Source organism: Dipodomys merriami, unplaced genomic scaffold (genome assembly GCF_024711535.1).
Source record: "Dipodomys merriami isolate MVZ:Mamm:240054 unplaced genomic scaffold, mDipMer1.0.p SCAF_9, whole genome shotgun sequence".
Classification (NCBI taxonomy): domain Eukaryota; kingdom Metazoa; phylum Chordata; class Mammalia; order Rodentia; family Heteromyidae; genus Dipodomys; species Dipodomys merriami.
The window spans coordinates 26,320,442-26,338,210 of record NW_027206512.1 but is presented as its reverse complement, the minus strand read 5'-3'; the positions used below and the strand labels follow the sequence as shown (position 1 = coordinate 26,338,210).

The 17,769-nt window shown below is 35.1% G+C and overlaps 1 protein-coding gene across 1 annotated transcript; it reads right to left on the bottom strand.

The window, feature by feature from the left end:
* Window positions 1-893: 893 nt before the first annotated feature.
* LOC138820644 (transmembrane protease serine 11G-like) lies at window positions 894-13,608 on the bottom strand. The gene is made up of 10 exons (XM_070012395.1): window positions 13,556-13,608; window positions 12,486-12,607; window positions 11,347-11,465; window positions 10,841-10,908; window positions 10,141-10,301; window positions 9,701-9,739; window positions 8,491-8,662; window positions 6,702-6,961; window positions 3,163-3,305; window positions 894-1,294 (listed from the first exon to the last, which is right to left on the bottom strand). Exons 1-10 carry the CDS (start codon window positions 13,606-13,608, stop codon window positions 1,133-1,135), a joined length of 1,299 nt encoding a protein of 432 aa, XP_069868496.1. The 3' UTR covers window positions 894-1,132.
* Window positions 13,609-17,769: the final 4,161 nt, after the last annotated feature.

The following is a 17,769-nucleotide window of genomic DNA, read 5'->3' as shown; positions in this document are numbered from 1 at the left end:
ACATTATAGATAATGAAGTGCAACTGAAAAGTATATTTACACAAGAAAGGAATCTTCTATTACTTTTAGAGATAGAGCTGCAAAAGAATTCCTTCTCATTGACATCTGGCCTCTTTACATTTCAAATGAATAGAAATTAAAATTAAATACAAAGAAAATTGGCCTTTAATTTCTGAGTCCTGAAAGACATTTTTTTTCTTTTTTCTTTTTTTTTGTTAGTCATGGGCTTGAACTCAGGGCCTGGGAACTGTCCCTGAGCTTTTCTGTTCAAAGCTAGTGCTCTAGTAGAGCCACAGCACCACTTAGGGTATTCTGGTGGTTAATTGGAAATAAGAATTTCATGGACTTTCCTGCCCAGACTGGCTTTGAGCCATGATCCCCAGATCTCAACCTTCTGAATAGCTAGGATCTCATCATGAGCCACCGGCACTTTTACATAGTTCAAAGACAAATCCTGTCTTAGGCAATATTTACAATTCACCTTCTATATCATGCAAGGATTTTTTTTCACTACTTCAAAACATGTATCAAAATCATTAAAAAATTAAAATCTGCCCACTGGATGCAAATATAAATAATGACAAATGTTCATATTTCAGAGCTGTTAAATGCACATTTGAGAGCAAAAATGAAAGTGCCATCTCTTAAGTCTTAGTCTTAGTCTTAGTTTTACAACTAGTGCACCCACTATCATTTGTGACAACACTGACCAAAACTAACTATCTTGACTTGCTACTCTTAATGAGAATTCTCTACAGAGGAAGCTGACAAATGGTGGTGCCACTACAGAAGAGAGGCCTGCTCTGTCAGGAAACAAGTGTGGAATGCCAAACCAATTGTGATTTACTTAATTAAAATACCAGATTATATACAGATAGTATTAGGGACTGAAAGATGAGCAAAGAGGTAAGGAGAGACACTTTGAAGAATGACAGATCTTCGTGGAGTTGCCAGCGTCTTCTGTGCTCATGATGAACAAAGCACTTCTGATGAAAGACTTCTTTCTTCATATTTAAGGAGCAAGGTCACTTTCAACTTGACATTGACAATACACATGGCGACACACACTAAGCATGACTTGCTGGAGACCACACATGACATCTACAGTTTGAATGTGGAGGTAGTTGACACACTAGATGTTAGTTTTAGACTTGATCCAGTCCCGATAATGAGTCACTCTGGTATAAAGTCCAGGCTTGTTTTCTTTTCCACAGCCTATACCCCAGCTTACTATCCCAATAAGATACCAGATATTTCTATCAAGTGTAATAACCAGAGGTCCTCCAGAATCACCCTGCAGAAGAAGAAGAAAACAGTCACTGTGATGGATCAATTGATGTCAGAATGAGAATCAGTTTCCATTTAGATGTTTAAGAAATCCATATGTTGAGTTGAAATATGTAAAACTAATTTATTTGACTTAGTATTACTATGATAATTGAGTTAATTATTTACTCCTCTGTGTATTCATCTGGAAGTTTTTGTGAATAAGGCTAAGGTTTTAGTTTTTCTTTGTCTAAACAGAGACCAGAAACTAAAGTTAAGTCTAGAAGTCTCAAATTTTCTTATAAATGATGAAGCCAGTATTCAAGTAAAATGTCAACTCTTACATTAAGCTCCTCCTAACTCTATTAGATAGAAATCATATCCTGTATTGAATCAAAATCTCACTTTGTTCCACTCATACCAATTAATAGGAAGGCATCCTAGAAATTACATCAATTGTACACATTATTACTGTTTTCTTTCAAACCAAGGTGGAATCCCTGGTCATAATGAACTGGCTTATGGTTCCTTAATCATGAGAAACGTCCTGCATCTTTGACTAAGGTGAAGAAGTATTTTCAAAGTACCTTTTCAAAATAAACATATTGCTTTAAGGAAATATAATGTGAAAGCTATCACAGGTATTTTTAATCACAAAAACGATCCCATTTGAAGAAACTATAAGCTTCTAGATTCATATGCCTTAAGCTTTTTCCTCTTCCATTGTCTTCACATTTTTATTCCTCTACAGTGTTCGTTGCACAAAGTGTGGAAAACTTCGTTTACCAAAAACCATCTTCTAACTCCCATCTCTCAGGTATCCACCCTAATGTAATTCCTCAATAATTTACTGTGCTAATGTGGTACAAGGAAGCAAGGAAGTATAAACCAATGAAAAGAGAATTATCTACTCTTATACAGACATATATCTCTTTCTTCTCTAGGTTATATGATTTAGTTATATCTTGGCCCAAATGGTCTCTCCTTTGTTCCAGTGGGAGGACACATATTCTGCAATCTGGATCTACACTTTTTAAGGTCAAAGCCTTAGAAACTGGAAAAGTGAAACTTTATTGACTGTGGAAATGTCTGCAGGGTTCATCTCATCATAGCTTTCAGTTAGGAGGGACTGCATACCTAACTGTTGATTTTATCTGTTCCTTAAAGCATTGATTGAATAGCTTTTTGTCTTGGTTACTACTTCTTGTTCTTCAATTGGCTACTACTTCTTAGTCTCCAATTAGAGTTCTATTTTGCAACTGAGGACCATTTTCAGATGGGTCAATAGAATGTTAAATAAAGAATATGTCTTGGAATCCTTCACTCCCTCTTTCTACATTTTTTTTCTCCCCCATAAATTTATTTCATAGAGGTAACATTGGTCTATTGCCAGTGTTATGATTTAGATAGGGAATGTCCCCAAAAGCTTTATTTGTTGACAATGTGGTCCCCAATTAGTGGGTCCAATCATTAAGAGATGATTTGAACATGAAAGCTCTGATCTAATGGATAGATTAATCCATTCATGGATGCTTGATTTGATTGCATTATTGAAGGTAGTGGGTACCTCTCCACATGGGCCTAGTTGGAGGAGGTAAGTCACTGAAGTCATGTGCTTGGGAGCTATGTCTGGTCCTCGGTCCCTTTCTTGTTCCCTCCTCTCCATCACTTGGCCACCATTTGGCTGAGTTGTTCTTTTCTACCAAATGCTCTCTGGCATGTTGAAACTTACTATACGGTCTAAATGTGATCGAGCATGCCAGCATGATTGAAACCTTTCTTTCCTCCATCTGTTTCTCTCAAGTCTTTGTCAAAGGCAATGGAAGTCTGACTAACACCAGTGGCTAAGTCCAACCCTATTCAACAGTCATTTTTTTAATTTGCATCTATTCTTACCTCACAAGCATCGTGTTTTCCTGTCAAGAATCCAGCACATATCATACCTGATGATACAGCACCACCATATACATTAACTTGATTACATACATCATTACTTATGATCTCTACTTCAACTTGTCGTAGAGTATTGGGAAAAGGACCTTAGTAAGAAAAATAAATAAATAGGTGAAGAATTTCTACTTTCATGTTATGATAGTTAATTGTTTTGTCTCACATAAGGCAAATCAATGGTAAATCATTCATCTTGAGTTAATAGGTTTCTGTACTAGATTACTGTGCTTGGAAACAAGTTACATTTGGGGGGAAGACTTCTATGACAGGTACCATGTCCAGCCCATTTACTCCTACAATCTTATTTGTTCTTGCAGCAACCAAAGGATAGGAGACCAAATCTTACCTGCCTAGGAGTCTTGCCATAATTATATAGCTAAATAGAGGAAAATGCTAGATTTAAGCTCAGGGTATTCCTCAATAATTAGGAGAATCTGTGCTTCTCCTAGCTGACTTAAGATTACTTTACCTCAACAGCTTTTATAAGAGGAGATTCAGGTATCTCAGGGTTTTGTAAAGAATGTTCAGTATAAAGAAATCCAGTTCTCTGTTTTGAAGCTGATAAATCTACTCACCTAAGACTATGTTGCTCAGAATATATGTTTAATTTCTCTACAGACCTTGAAGATCATCAAGACTATGGTGAATTTATTCACCTGGGTCATTCCTCTAGCATTTTTCTATGAATTCTCTTAGTGAGAGAATCAGCTCTCCAACTTCTCTTTACACAGATTTTTATGCAAGTGAAACTACTTACATGTCCAATATATGTATATATATATACTATTTGGGTTATCTAGAAAGGCATTCAGATTTTTTATAGTCTCAAGATATAATCAGCTATATCACAATTATTTGTAATTTGTAATTTTATTTTAGCTAGTTGATATAGGATGCTACTTTTAAAGGGTAAAAGTTTATCATACCTTAATCTCAATTTTTTAAAAATTCAGATGTAGCTGGGCACTGGTGCTCATGCCTGTAATCCTAGCTTCTCAGGAGACTGAAATCTGAGGATCATAGTTCAAAGCCAGCTGGGACAGGAAAGGCAGTGAGACTTATCTCCAATTTACCACCTAAAATCTGGAAGTAGAGCTTTGGCTCATGGTGATAGAGCACTAGCCTTGAGCAAAACAGATCAAGAACAGGGCTTCTCCTATTCCGTCCTGCAATGTTTGTCTGTTTTGACAAGTAGAAAAGGTCAAAAGCTATGTACATATGACTAGATAAGATGAAGTTAAGTGAAATGAACCCCAAGATAAGGACACAAGTGGTTTTTTTCTTTCCTGCTATTGTTTCTAATGTATTTATAATGTACCATGTGATTTTTTTTGTTGCTTTGTACGTTCCTCCCCCACGGTGTAATCCCTGTTTTCACTGTATTTGATGTTGGTATAATTTGGGGAGAGGAAGGGAAAAAACAAAATGTTTAAATAGGGATACGATACAGGTTGACCCATTGCAACAATGAGATTTACAAGACACTATGTTGAAAAAACAAACTTTACAATTTAGGTGGGGTCGAGGGAGGGGAAAGTGTAGTTGTAGAGGTGGGATGGAAGGGATGGTAGGGGAAAAACAGAGGAGGAGGCAACAATGCTTAATGAGAAATGTACTCATTACCTTGTTCATGTAACTATAACCCCTCTGTACAGTATTTTCACAATAAAAAACTTATTAATAAAAAAAGAATTAAAAAAAAAAAGAATAGGGCCCAGGCCCCGAGTTCAAGCTCCATTACCTAAACTTCAAAAACATGCAAGTGCTTACCATATAACAAGATACTTTATACTACCAATAATTCAGGAAAGAATTTCTGAGAACAGAAAGTTTCAGTTTGCCTACCAGGTAACATTTTTAATTGAATAAATCCTGAAAGGCAAGAAAAGGAAACCTAAGTAATCCTTGTTTCAGTTTGAAATTCAGAAACCATGCTCAAATATCTATTTGTTGGCTTCAGTTTGAAGTGTTACCTATATACAGTATTATTTTTGAAAGGTATACAACTATACAACTTGTTAGAGTAGATAGCACACCATACAGTTACCTGCACACTACTGTACTTTGAAAAGTTCATGATGAAATCCAAAATATGCCTTACAACTAGTAGTAAGTGTTTAATTAAATCTAGGAAAAAAATGCAATGCTTTCCATTTCTACTCTCACCAGAAGTGGCTTTAAAACTTAAAGGTTTAATTTTATTTTTTATTCAATACTATTTCCTATAAAAACAATGCCAACACTGAGTGATAAAAAAACAACAACAACAACAACAACTCTTGGCCTCTAAGTTGAGCGCTGGTGGTTTATGACTATAACCATAGCTACTCAGAAGGCTAAGATCTCAATGATCCTAGTTCAAAGCCACCCTGGGAAGAAAAGTCCAAAAGACTTTACCTCAAATTGAGCAGCATAAAGCTGAGGTAAAAGCATGGCACAACTAATAGAGTATTAGCTGAACAAGCAAACCAAGCAAGTATGAAAACCTTGTGTTCTGATTCTGGTACTACTACTAAAAAAAAAAAGACAGTGGACCCAATTTTCAAGTAAGAGGTGACACTGTTCAAAAAGAAATGTACTTATTACCTGATTTATGTGACCTGTAACCCCTGTGTACATCACCTCTACAATAAAAATTTAAACTTTTTTCAAGTACATTTGGAAGGAAGTGCATTTCCATAATTAGCCATTGATAAAGACTGATCAAAAAGGTGCTTTGAGTAAGTCCATATGTAAGATATCAATTCAGATTCAGAGCAAAGAATAAGAATTAGGAATCTGAAGGTAGAACAAACCATATGTAAAAAGTCTAACTGAGAATGTAAACGCTGAGAATTCCTATCAATATTTAAAAGTCTACTCTTTCAGCTTATTGTGAATTATAAAGTGGAGTAAGATGAAATTGCTGTGAACTTTATAAAGTATCAGGCTCAAGAACAGCTTCGTAAATACATGAATGAGAGGTACCCCATCCCAATTCCTTATGTATGGCTATTTCTGTTTAGCTGCATAACACATCTCAGCAGCCTGACATTCTTAGTACTTGCAAGTCACATCAAGTGAAATGATAAGCTTTAAGTATTTCTTAAAGAAAATGCTATCAAGCTTCTAATAGTCTATATAACTGGAAACAAATAAGTGGTGCTGTGGCCCAAGTGGTAGAGCTGAGAAACAGCGCCCAGATCCAGAGTTCAAGCCACATGACTGACAAAAATTAAAATAAAAACAAATGGAAACAAATATAGGTATTATGTACTAGTAATAGTTAATAGAGTTTTCATAATTCATCATACCTGGTTTTATGTTTGCCTTTTCTGTATCTGTTGTAAGATATTAGTATTTCTTCTCATATGTATATATATATATATATATATATATATATATATATATATATATATATATGTTTTTCGATTTTGTTGTGTATCTCCATTTGGAAAGAGGTTGAGTCTACCTTTTTTGCTCTATTATTTTTCTGAGACACTTACCATTGGCTTTTGTTGCTCCCCATCCAGTGACAAACACTTTGCTGTTAGGCAAGACTTCCAAAGTAGCCTCTGGGAGGCAGACTCTATGCACATCTTCAGAGAAGAATACAGGCGTGGAGAGTCTCACCACAGCGATGTCATCATCATGTTCGTGGGCGGCATAGTTCTCATGAATAATAATTGATTCCACTCTTCTGCTCATCAGCGGAGGTCTGAGGGTTGTTCCAAAACTGACTGTCCATAGTTTCGGGTTTTTGGAACTGATCATAGAGTAAAAAGAGCACAATGGGGTCATTCTGATTTTTAAGTTGCCCAGAAATCTGAATGGACACGGGACATAAATATGGGAGAAGGGCAAATTTTTAAAAGTGATTATTCAAAATTTCCTCCCTAGAGCAATTTTTCTTTTGTCTAGTAGGTAACCAACCCCCTCCACTGTAAGGTGGCTTCAATTACTCTCCTTGAGGTAAGTTTGTATTTTTAAAATCATACAATACTGCCATAATACAGATTCATTGAAGGAAAACAGGAGACATTTTTACCTGCATATTTTCATGTGTGTACACATACATGCCCATAACTATGCAATTATATATTTATATATGTTCATATGTTTATTTGTATATATTTACGTGTGTGTAGCTATTGAGAGATAGAAAAATAAAAAGGAAGACACTAAGAAAAATGGAGTCATTTCAAATACATTCTTTTATGCTTCTTTTCCACAGAGCATTTTATCTAATATATTTCCCTCACGCTTTTTTGTGTGTGTGTCAGTTTCAAGGCTTGAATTCAGGGCCTGAGTACTGGTCTCTGAGCTTTTTTTGTTTTTCAAGGCTATCACTCTATCACTTGAGTCACAATTTCTGTTCTAATTTTTTTTGTGTGGTAATTAACTGAAGAGTCTCGTGGACTTTTCTGTCCAGGATGGCTTTAACCATGATACTCCGATCTCAGCGTCCCTAGTAGCTAGAATTACAGGTGTGAACCACCAGCACCTTGCTATTTTCCCATTTTATATATACTTCACTAATGTTACTACATCTCTTTTTTCTTCAAAGGGAATGAATGTCAAATTTTCAAAAGGCATACAGAAAATAAAAAATACAGCATCATATAAAGGTGTGAAATCTTTTGCCCACAAGTCCAATGTTCTTCACCCCTGAAAATCTTAGGGTAAATTGCAGGTATGGCTGCTATGTTAGTGGAGTTTTAAAAAATCTATAATATAGCTCCGGAAAAGTTGGTAAACTTGGCTCAATTTTGGACAGCAGTGGCTTATCCATACTTAAGAAATGAATTGAGATTGCAGCCTAATGTGTTATTGGCTTGAGCTGAAGACAGTCTCTCTAATTATGTCTATTATTCTTCAGTAATTGTCACTTCTTCCTAGGCCTGTGGACAGTCCTGAGTGGAATCATTGGGGGCACTAGATGTTCATGAAGAAGATATTCATGAGAGCCGGGCGCTGGTGGCTCACACCTGTAATCCTAGCTACTCAGGAGGCTGAGATCTGAGGATCGCGGTTCAAAGCCAGCCCAGGCAGGAGAGACCGTGAGACTCCTATCTCCAATAAACCACCAGAAAACCGGAAGTGGCGCTGTAGCTCAAGTGGTAGAGTGCTCACCTTGAGCTGAAGAGCTGAGGGACAGCGCCCAGGCCCAGAGTTCAAGCCCCACGACCGACCAAAAAAACAAAAAAAAGATATTCATGAGAGAGATAAACATGCCTGGATGTGAAGGTGAGAAAAAGAGATGGCACTGGCACCCTTGTGGGTAGCAGGACTTACTTGTCAAAACAGTGAGCAGCAGTCAGGAGCCATTCCTCACTGATCAGTGATGCACCACACCAATGGCTGCCATCCATCTGAAGGCTGGCTTGCCATGGCCAGGCAACTTGATCTGCAGTTTTGCCACCAGCAATTCTTTCCATGGGTGGGTACTCCATTCCTAAACCACAACCTGTCACAAAGGAGCAAAATGGTTACATCCATTTATAAATTGTAACTAGGAATGGTCAGCATACCATTAACTAAGAAACACTGATGACTGTCACTTGCCTTTAAAAAGTCTGTTGGAATAAATAGTACACTTTGTGCACTGATGACTATTCATATTGATAGAATGTGAGTATTTCTATTATTAAATTAAAACATTTAAAGATTATTCAACACTTTCTTTGGTGTGCTTGAAGCAACTTCCTTTAAGTTTTGTTTTATTCATGTATCTCTCACGTTCATATGTGAAGCAGTTTAACTCAGTGATATTTGCCATTTTTGAGAGCTAAACACACACTATGTATGGTAGGAAGACATCATTTGTACTGTTTTTAAATGCATTAATTTAGTAAAAATACATTATTACTATAGTTCAAGTATTAATTTCCATATTGGAGTTAATGGATACCATTTACCCCTGAGTCAATTTTTCTACTACAAAATAAGACAATCATAGGTAAATATGGAGCAAGGAGCCAGTGGCTCATGCTTATAATCCCAGCTACTCCGAAGGCCTGAGCTACTCTGAGCTCACAGTTGGGAGCCAGCCAGGAGAGGAAAGTATGGGAGACTTTTATCTCCAACTAACCACCAAACAGCCAGAAGTGAAGCTGTGGCTCAAGTGGCACAGTGGTAGCCTTGAACAACAGACAAACAAACAAATAAACAAAACCCTCAGTGACAATACCCAAGTTCTGAGCTCAAGTCCCAGGACTGTACACACAACCCTACGAGAAAAATAAATTAAAAACAAAAATACAGATATGGTCAAAGAAGTCACTAATGAAACTTTCTGTGGGGAAAAGAAAAATTGTCCAAGGAATTTATAAAAATATTCCCAGCTAGCAATAATGGTTTCCCGTTCAAAAGATTAAAACAACATATTTATTTAGATAATAATTTAATGTTTAGGAAACACTAAACATGGGAATAGAGAAAGGTCGAATGCTTTGTAGTATTATTCTTTGGTTTATGGTCATCTCAGTGATATCGATTAACTCACAGCTATTCAGAATGTGCTTTGCTTGTGTTCCATGCATTTCTGGAAAAAATAAAACAAAAATCATTGATAATTGATGCAACTGCTAAAATATACAATACCATGCCCATAAGATATGATTTTTTTAAGTTCACTAATACTTTATACAACAAATTAATAACATAAGTTAGTTACACATTACTTCATATAATAAAATAACTTTTATAAAAGGAAAGAAATCCTAGTGTATTTTGCTAGCCATACCATTCATGTTTCATAATTATTATTATGCTAGCCAAAGGAAAAAAAGCTTTGATGTTGATTGTATGATGACTTGTCCATCTTCAAGTTACTATAATCTTTACAACTGAAAAGTGATTTCATTTTGTGGTGAGAGTTTTCTTTCTTGTGAAGAATGTTAAAAATCATTAACTATAACAAAGGAAAGAAGTAACATTTCTTGCCTCTAAGATGTGGTAATGAAATATCTATCTTCAAGAAGCTCTTGTTCAATTTCAAATTTTCATGCAAAATATTATCAGCTTGCCATTTAATAGTGTCCGCTTTGACAGATGGAGTTTGAAATAGAAACAATACATCTGTTTTCAAACCTCTATTAGTTGGCCTGAAAAATCAAAAACACCAAACTGAGTGAGATCATAGTCACAGTAAGCATTACACTAAATATTACATATAGCTTTAAAAATGTAACATAGGTATTTTATTGGCATGACTTTTCCCCTCTGGATTTACCACCTTGGTGTTATATTTGAATCATTCCTTGCTTATAAAATTCCATCATAATCAAGGAAGGGAAAGTATCTGACAAATGTAGAATTTGGGTTTAAAATAAATAAATAGTTCTGGTCATGAGTTTATATGTGTACCTTTTATATGTGATAGTAAGAATCTTCAATTGACATGCTAAGTACTATAAAATGACACCTAGTAATATTACATTATTACTTATAAATACTCCATTATAAACACTCCATTCAGGAAAATATTAATGTAAGACTACAATATAAAATAATTATATAAAGTCATATAAATTTATTGTGTGGCTGCATTATATAAAATAATTGTATAAATAATTATGTACATTAATGAATTATTATATGTTATAATTTGTGGTATTTTATTATATGAATTAATTAGAATTACCTAAAGTTGACAACATGAGACTTGATGTAATGTTGGCTTAAAATGGATCTTTGAAATATCTGATCTATCTGAGAAAAGAAAAAAATACAATTTTGTTAAGTATGAATTATATATATTTCAATATGTCACAAAGTACTTACTTGAAAACTTTCTATAATATATATTATTTAATGCTTGTTAGTAGTTATCCCTGAAAAGCTCATTTAGGTATAATAACCCTCTTGTTATGAAATCATTCTTATAATAGAATGTGAAATTAAAACTTACATGTGCATTGCATATTTTATCTGGGAAGCTTAACATGGATGTAAGTGAACATATTCTTAACTTAGTTATTACCACCCACAAAATTTGAATATGTATTTAGATGTTTCTGACTCCACATGCTGAGATGTCTCTAATTAAATATGTTGCTTCCTATATCAAAGTACTTTGCCATTCCCCTCTACACCTGGGCTGATCAGAATTTCCTGAGTAGGAATGATGCGAGGAAAGCTCTGACTTACCTCAGTGTTAATTTTTTCTTTCAAGGCATGACTAGCTCTTGAGTGTTCTACAGAAAACTCAGGATCATATTCCATACTGGGGATCTGGAAAGAAGCTTGGTAATAGTGAGATCTCTGATCTGGAAGGAAAAATAGAAGCCGCTGTTTTCTCTCTAATATATGGAACTTGTGTAAATATATGAAACAGAGAACATAAAAAACAAACATGTTAGAAAAAAAACCCTACCACTGGTGAGAAGGTAACTACTCCAAAAATCAATTTGAGGGATCCTCAAAAAACCATTTTTAAAGTTACCTATATTATGACCTCAACATACCATTCTTGAGTATATATCTGAATATAAGTAACTTAGTAGCAAGAGATAACATACATAGTCATTTTTACTGCAAGTCTGTTCAAACTGTGGAATCCACCAAGGTACTCAACAACTCAAAAATCTATGGGATACATATATCTTCAAATCTGTTAATCATGAAGAAGAACGAAGTTACATCATTTTCATGAAAATAGGTGGCTAGGGAAATCATCATTTTGAGTGAGAAAAGCCAAGGTCAAAAGCCAAATACAATTCATGTTCTTTCTTATTTATGGATTATAGAGCTTAGAATGATGATGATGATGATGATGATGATAGTCATGGAAACAGTTCATGAATGTAAAAGGGGTCAGAGGGAGTATCACATACACATATGTACAATATATTTACCTATATTCATATCTACTATATGAATATAATATAATGAAACTCAACAAATGCTGTCTGTAAAATGAGGAGGAGGGACGGAAGCAATAGGAATATGATGGAGAAGATAATTGATTCAGTGTACACTGTGTGTCTAAAAGGAAATAGTATAAAAAAACCCTCTTGTTGCAAATATTGTAGGTATGATTTCACCAAAATACTTTACAGCCAGTGTATTGGGTAAAATTATATCATGAAGTATTTTAGCATGTGAAGTTTTTGCTTTGTTCAAAAGGTAATATTATACAAACCACACTAGGTTTTTAAATGGTAACAAAATTTTTATGTATAAAAGATTATTATTTCCCAAATGAAGCATGGAATAATTTGAAGATTTTGAAAGAAATTGAAAGGGTCATCAAATTTCCAAAAATAATAAATAAAACACAAACTTACCATATGCTAAAAAATAAATAAGGAGACCAATGATTATTGCTAGAGCCAAAACAACAGCTGTAACAATGAGTGCAATCATCCATGGCTTCAATGTATTTGTTCTACCACCCAGGAGAGCTGGCCTTGGAGAGACAAATGTATGTTAGAAACAAATTGAACACTAGCTGTTGTTTTTGTGTAATTGTACACAAATTAACTAGCAGAGGTACAGAAAATTGCTAGGAGACTTTCAGAGGACTAATGATGCCTTTTCTGAAGGAATTGACTGAAAAGTTTTTAAGCTTAAGGAGACTGGATGTATCATTTCACTGTCTTCCTACCTAAATCATCATTCATAAAATGGAGCTTGTTTTGTAACAAAATTCTCATTGAAAAATGATGTGATTACTTTTTGAATCATTCCATTTCTAACGTAAGAAGCATTATTGTGACTGAGTGATGTCTTAGGAGTATTTCATAAGTGAGAAATTGTGTGAATAGATTTCCTAAGCCATGCAGATACACATATATTTCTTTTCAAAGTATACCTTCTTTCCTTTCCCTCCCTTCTTCTTTCCTTGCCTCTCCCTTCCCTTGCTTCCTTTATTGAGCTCAGGGCCTCAGTGTTTCCAAGCAAGCACTCTCACACGAGAGCCACACCTCATTTCTTTTCCTTTGAATTGGTTTTTCAGTAGGGGTTCAAGGCCCTCCTGTTTCCACTCCTTTAGTAGCTGGCATTATGGATATGTGCTACCACACTGGGCCTAGATTTTTTTTTTTCTTTTTCTTTTTTCTTTTTTGATGGGCATGGGGCCTGAACTCTGGGCCTGGGCACTGTCCCTCAGCTCTTCAGCTCAAGACTAGCACTCTACCACTTGAGCCACAGCACCACTTCTGGGTTTTTTTTGATTATGTGGTGCTGAAGAATCAAACCCAGGGCTTCGTGCATGCAAGGCAAGCACTCTACCATTGAGCCACCCTCCCTGCTCTAGATTATTTTTTAATAAAATATTTTTCTTCCTACTTGCTTTTGTACTAACATAAAGAGTGCCTGATTTCAGTGGCTGTTCTAGACAGGTAGAAGCATGTACCTCATACATAATTGGTAAATATTTATCTGCAAAAACAATGTGTCATAGACCATTTGCGACACAAAACCAGAAAGTTGACTTGAGGATGAACTTCATCCATGACAGGAGAAGGAGACAAGTGATAAAAGGAATTAATATACAATCACAAATTTTATTCTTAAAACTGGCTAAAGGATCATGCTTTTTCTTTCCTGTCTTCTCTCCCCCTCACTTCTCCTATCCATACGACCATGAATGTGAGCAGTGACAGAAACTACCCATTCATCATATCAGTCCAGAAAAAAAGTCTTCACAAACAAAGCATGGTTTTCAGTGTTCTCACTTTCCTCCCTCCCTGAAAGTGCATTAACTATATTATCTCACTGAAGCAAATCTTTGCAGAACATTTTCTTTTGACATTACAGTCTTTTTCCAAACACTATTTTAGGTTCTTTTCCCTTGGATAGATATCTTAGCATTTGGGATTTTGTGTGTATGTGTCCTTTAATCCTGGGAATTAGCATGTGCTCTGACCAGAAACTCACTCAGTGATTCAGAGATGAAGAACAATGGGGTTTCTTTCGGTCACAACAGTGACTACAATAGTGAGAACGTTCTCAAAGAGGTTGTTGAACATGGTGGTTCAAGGTGCAGGCTTTACAGGTATCCTACCTAAATTCTTTTTTTAAAAAAATGTATTTGATTGTAAAGATGCTGTACAGAGGGGTTACAGTGACATGAGTAAGTAATGAGTACATTTCTTTTCGAGCAGTTACCCCTTCCTTTGTTTTTCTCCTAATATCCCTTCCCTCCCTCACCTCCTCCATTCCTCCCTCTCCCAGCCTCCCAAAGTTGTAAAATTCATTTCCAACATAGTGTCTTGTGAGTCTTCTTGTTGCAATGGGTTATCCTGTGTTCTTGTTTCAGTATTTTGTTATTTACCTTTCCCTTCCCCTCCCTAAATTAGATAAATGTATATACAAGATGCAGGGTACCACAATCAAATACAGCAACAACAGGGAATATTCCATAGGGAGAACATACTAAAGAAACAAAAGAAAATCACATTCTTATACCGAGTCCTCTTTGCTGGACCTTAGGTAGTCGCTTCTGTGTGCCTTGACTCCTTATCAGTATAGTGGGAATAATCCCACCTTGTGGGATTATTACAAATACTAAATGAATTAATGCTGCACATGAAAAGAACACTTAGAACAGTAACTGAAACTCAGTAAAGACTTCAGATTATTACTGTTACTGCTCATGAAATCTGATTATTCCAAAGCAGCTGAGAAAGGATAAACCTCCACCAAAAGGTTTCTACTTGGTGGAAGGGGTTGCTGGATGGTTGGTAGTGCTGCTCATGAAAGCCCTGGATGTGGGAGCTGCTGTCAGTACTTTGGAATCTGAAATGATTCTCAACACAGGTTCCTACTGTTATGGAGAACACCTGTGAGCACAGCAAAGCTCTATTTATCCTCCTCCCATAGATTTTTTTTCTAGCATAGATTTTTTTTCTCTATACATTCCAAGCTTGGGAGAAGGTCTAGCAGAGTCTATTGGACAATCCAATTTCAGAAGTAGTCATTTTGTGCTAACTGAATTCTGGAATATCCTCAAGAAAATCAATTATTGGCCAAAGATATTAAGATGTAGGAAAATATAAAATAAAATAGGTAGCTCATCTCTTTTAGGATATTGTTTCATTGACTAAGGAAGAAAGAATAATGCAGGAAGAAAGTTGTCATATCTTAGTAGATGATGGGCTTGTAATTCATCATGACTTGCCTTATTAGTGATACTGCTAATCAATCTCATTTTACCAGCAGATACAATGAGACTTTCATAAAATTGGTGATTAAGGCACAAATATTAAAAGTTATCTAAGAGATAAAAGAGGTTTCTTTTTTGTTTTGTATTTCTTTGTGCTCTGATATGTTGTAAGTCTTGTTTTCATAAACTCACATTATATAAATATGAAAGACAAAATGTTTTGTAACTGGAAAGTTGAGTCATACTACAGTTAAAATGTGATTAAAATAACTTTTTTAGTAGTTAAGAGTTCAGAAGGTGATAAGGAAGGTCAGCGAGTACTATTTTTCAAAGATTTATAAATCAATGTAAATTTACTTATTTTTCCATGAGAAAACATTACCTTGAAGGAAATTTTAGATTATTGAGACAATTAAAAACTGATAACAACTAAAATAGTGCATTTGCCATTGATCAAGTATCTTGAAGAAAATTGCCCAGAACAATTCTTCTCCACTAGTTTTGACAATTCTGCTTTAGAGTTCTCTTGTTTTGACAAAAATTACAAATATTTAGGGTAAATGTTATGACAAGGCAATCCATTGTGAAATTGTGAAATTGTGAGCTTATTAACATGGTTGTCACTTCACAAAACTGCTATTTCTTATTTTGTAAATATGAACTTTCTCAGCAAATTTCCATTTTGTGTGCCTCTCTGTGTTGAAGATATTTAACATTTACTTCTGCAATTTCAAATATAAAATATATTACCACTTACTGCAGACATTAGACTTATTGGGCTGCATCTTATTTTATATATTGAGTACTATCATATTTAAGGAAGATGTTTGAATATATTTTTATGCATCAATAAATAGGTTACAGGAAAAATAAGTGAATTTTAACATTATATTTTTGGCCTTTTTCAGCCAATCCTGTGCATATCACATAAGGATGAGCAGAAAATCAACAGTTTATTTACCATTTTATTTTTTATCAGAATTTGGTCAGAATAGCTATACTAGCTGTCTGAGAGCATGTACATGTAGAAGAAAGAGTCTGGTTTATATTTGGACTGAATTCTTATACACTTTATAAAGTTATTTGATCTTACTTCACTTATTGGAGCTTGAGTTGCGTAGTCTGTAATACTGAGACAACCGCTACATTACTATTTTGAAAAAGAAAAGATAGGAGAAGTACTCAATCAATGTTAGCAGTATCAGATTGAGTTAAACAAAATGATCTTGCGGAACAAAATGAAGCTATTAAAAATGTAAGCAGTTGATATCTCCTTTATCAAGACAGTTGAACCCCACATAGAAGTCATTCCCATTAGGAAGTTCCTGATTATCTTTTTTTTCTGATGATCTTTTAATCAAAGGATCTCTGACTACAAAATCCTCTTCTCCCATTTTCAAACTTCCCTAGAAAATACTTTACTATAATATACTCTCCATTATATTCCTTTAACTAAATACAAATATCATTTGGATATATCAGGTAGGCTACCTTACTTCTTGAGGCTCTTTCTGCCTTTGTTTAATGCATTAGTAAGAGTGATTTTAGAGCAGTCTCTAACTCAAGGTTGTACCATTGTTTTCATGGACGATTTAGAAAACAAAGGGTAAAATAAAGTTACTCTGATAATTAATAGCTTTCACTTATCTAGAACTCTACAGTTTTAAATGCATATGTTCCTTAATGAGATTTACCCACCATCTATGTGAAGTTCTTCTGCTTCATAAGAAATGTACTCATTACCTTGCCCATGTAATTGTAACCCCTCTGTATGGTATTTTCCCAATAAATAGTTAAAATAAATAAATAAAAAGAAATTTTATGCCCATTTTTCAAGGCAGGGTACTGAGGCTAGAGAGATTTCTCTAAGAACTTGAAATGGTGTTGTGTTCAGTCTATCTTAATATCTTCTGTTAGCAATACTTCCTCTATAGAGTATAGGTTCTAATGCAGGATTACTGCACCCATGACCATGGCATGTATTAAAAAAACAGAACTTAAGGATAAAGAATACATTTTACAGAGGAGAATTGCACTGTGAGATCGAATTTTATTATTTCCATACAAGGTCTAGCAACTCTGGAAAAACTTCAAGACATATAAAAGTAGTACTTAACTACAACTAAGAGCATTACTAGTAGGTGGAGTTGCCATGGCAACTAAAGACTCACTGGGGAGCTGTCCATCAGATAGTAAAAAAGCACATTGGGTCACAGAGTGCATGCCTCAAGAGAGTGAAGACATGGACTGACCTATGGCTTTCTAGGTGCCTCAAAGGAGGCAAAGGCTAGGAAATAATCATTTCTCTTGAGGAAGCTAAAGCATTTAGGTATGAAGAGTTAATTCACTCAAAAACAAAATACAGTAAGATATTCTGTTAAGTCTGTTCCTAGGTAGCTGAATAGGAGTCCAAGTCTCCAAGATCCTTGGCTCTCAGCATCTTGAGTAGCTAGGATTACAGG

Bases quoted from the DNA above. Each gene is read 5' to 3' on its own strand.
- LOC138820644 (XM_070012395.1), bottom strand. From the start codon at position 13,608: ATGGTCTATGACACATTGTTTTTGCAGATAAATATTTACCAATTATGT. The intron at 12,608-13,555 runs GTACATGCTTCT...TGTCTCTCCAAG, and splicing joins ATTTACCAATTATGTATGAG to GCCAGCTCTCCTGGGTGGTA. The intron at 3,306-6,701 runs GTAAGTGTCTCA...TTTCTTACTAAG, and splicing joins GGGAGCAACAAAAGCCAATG to GTCCTTTTCCCAATACTCTA.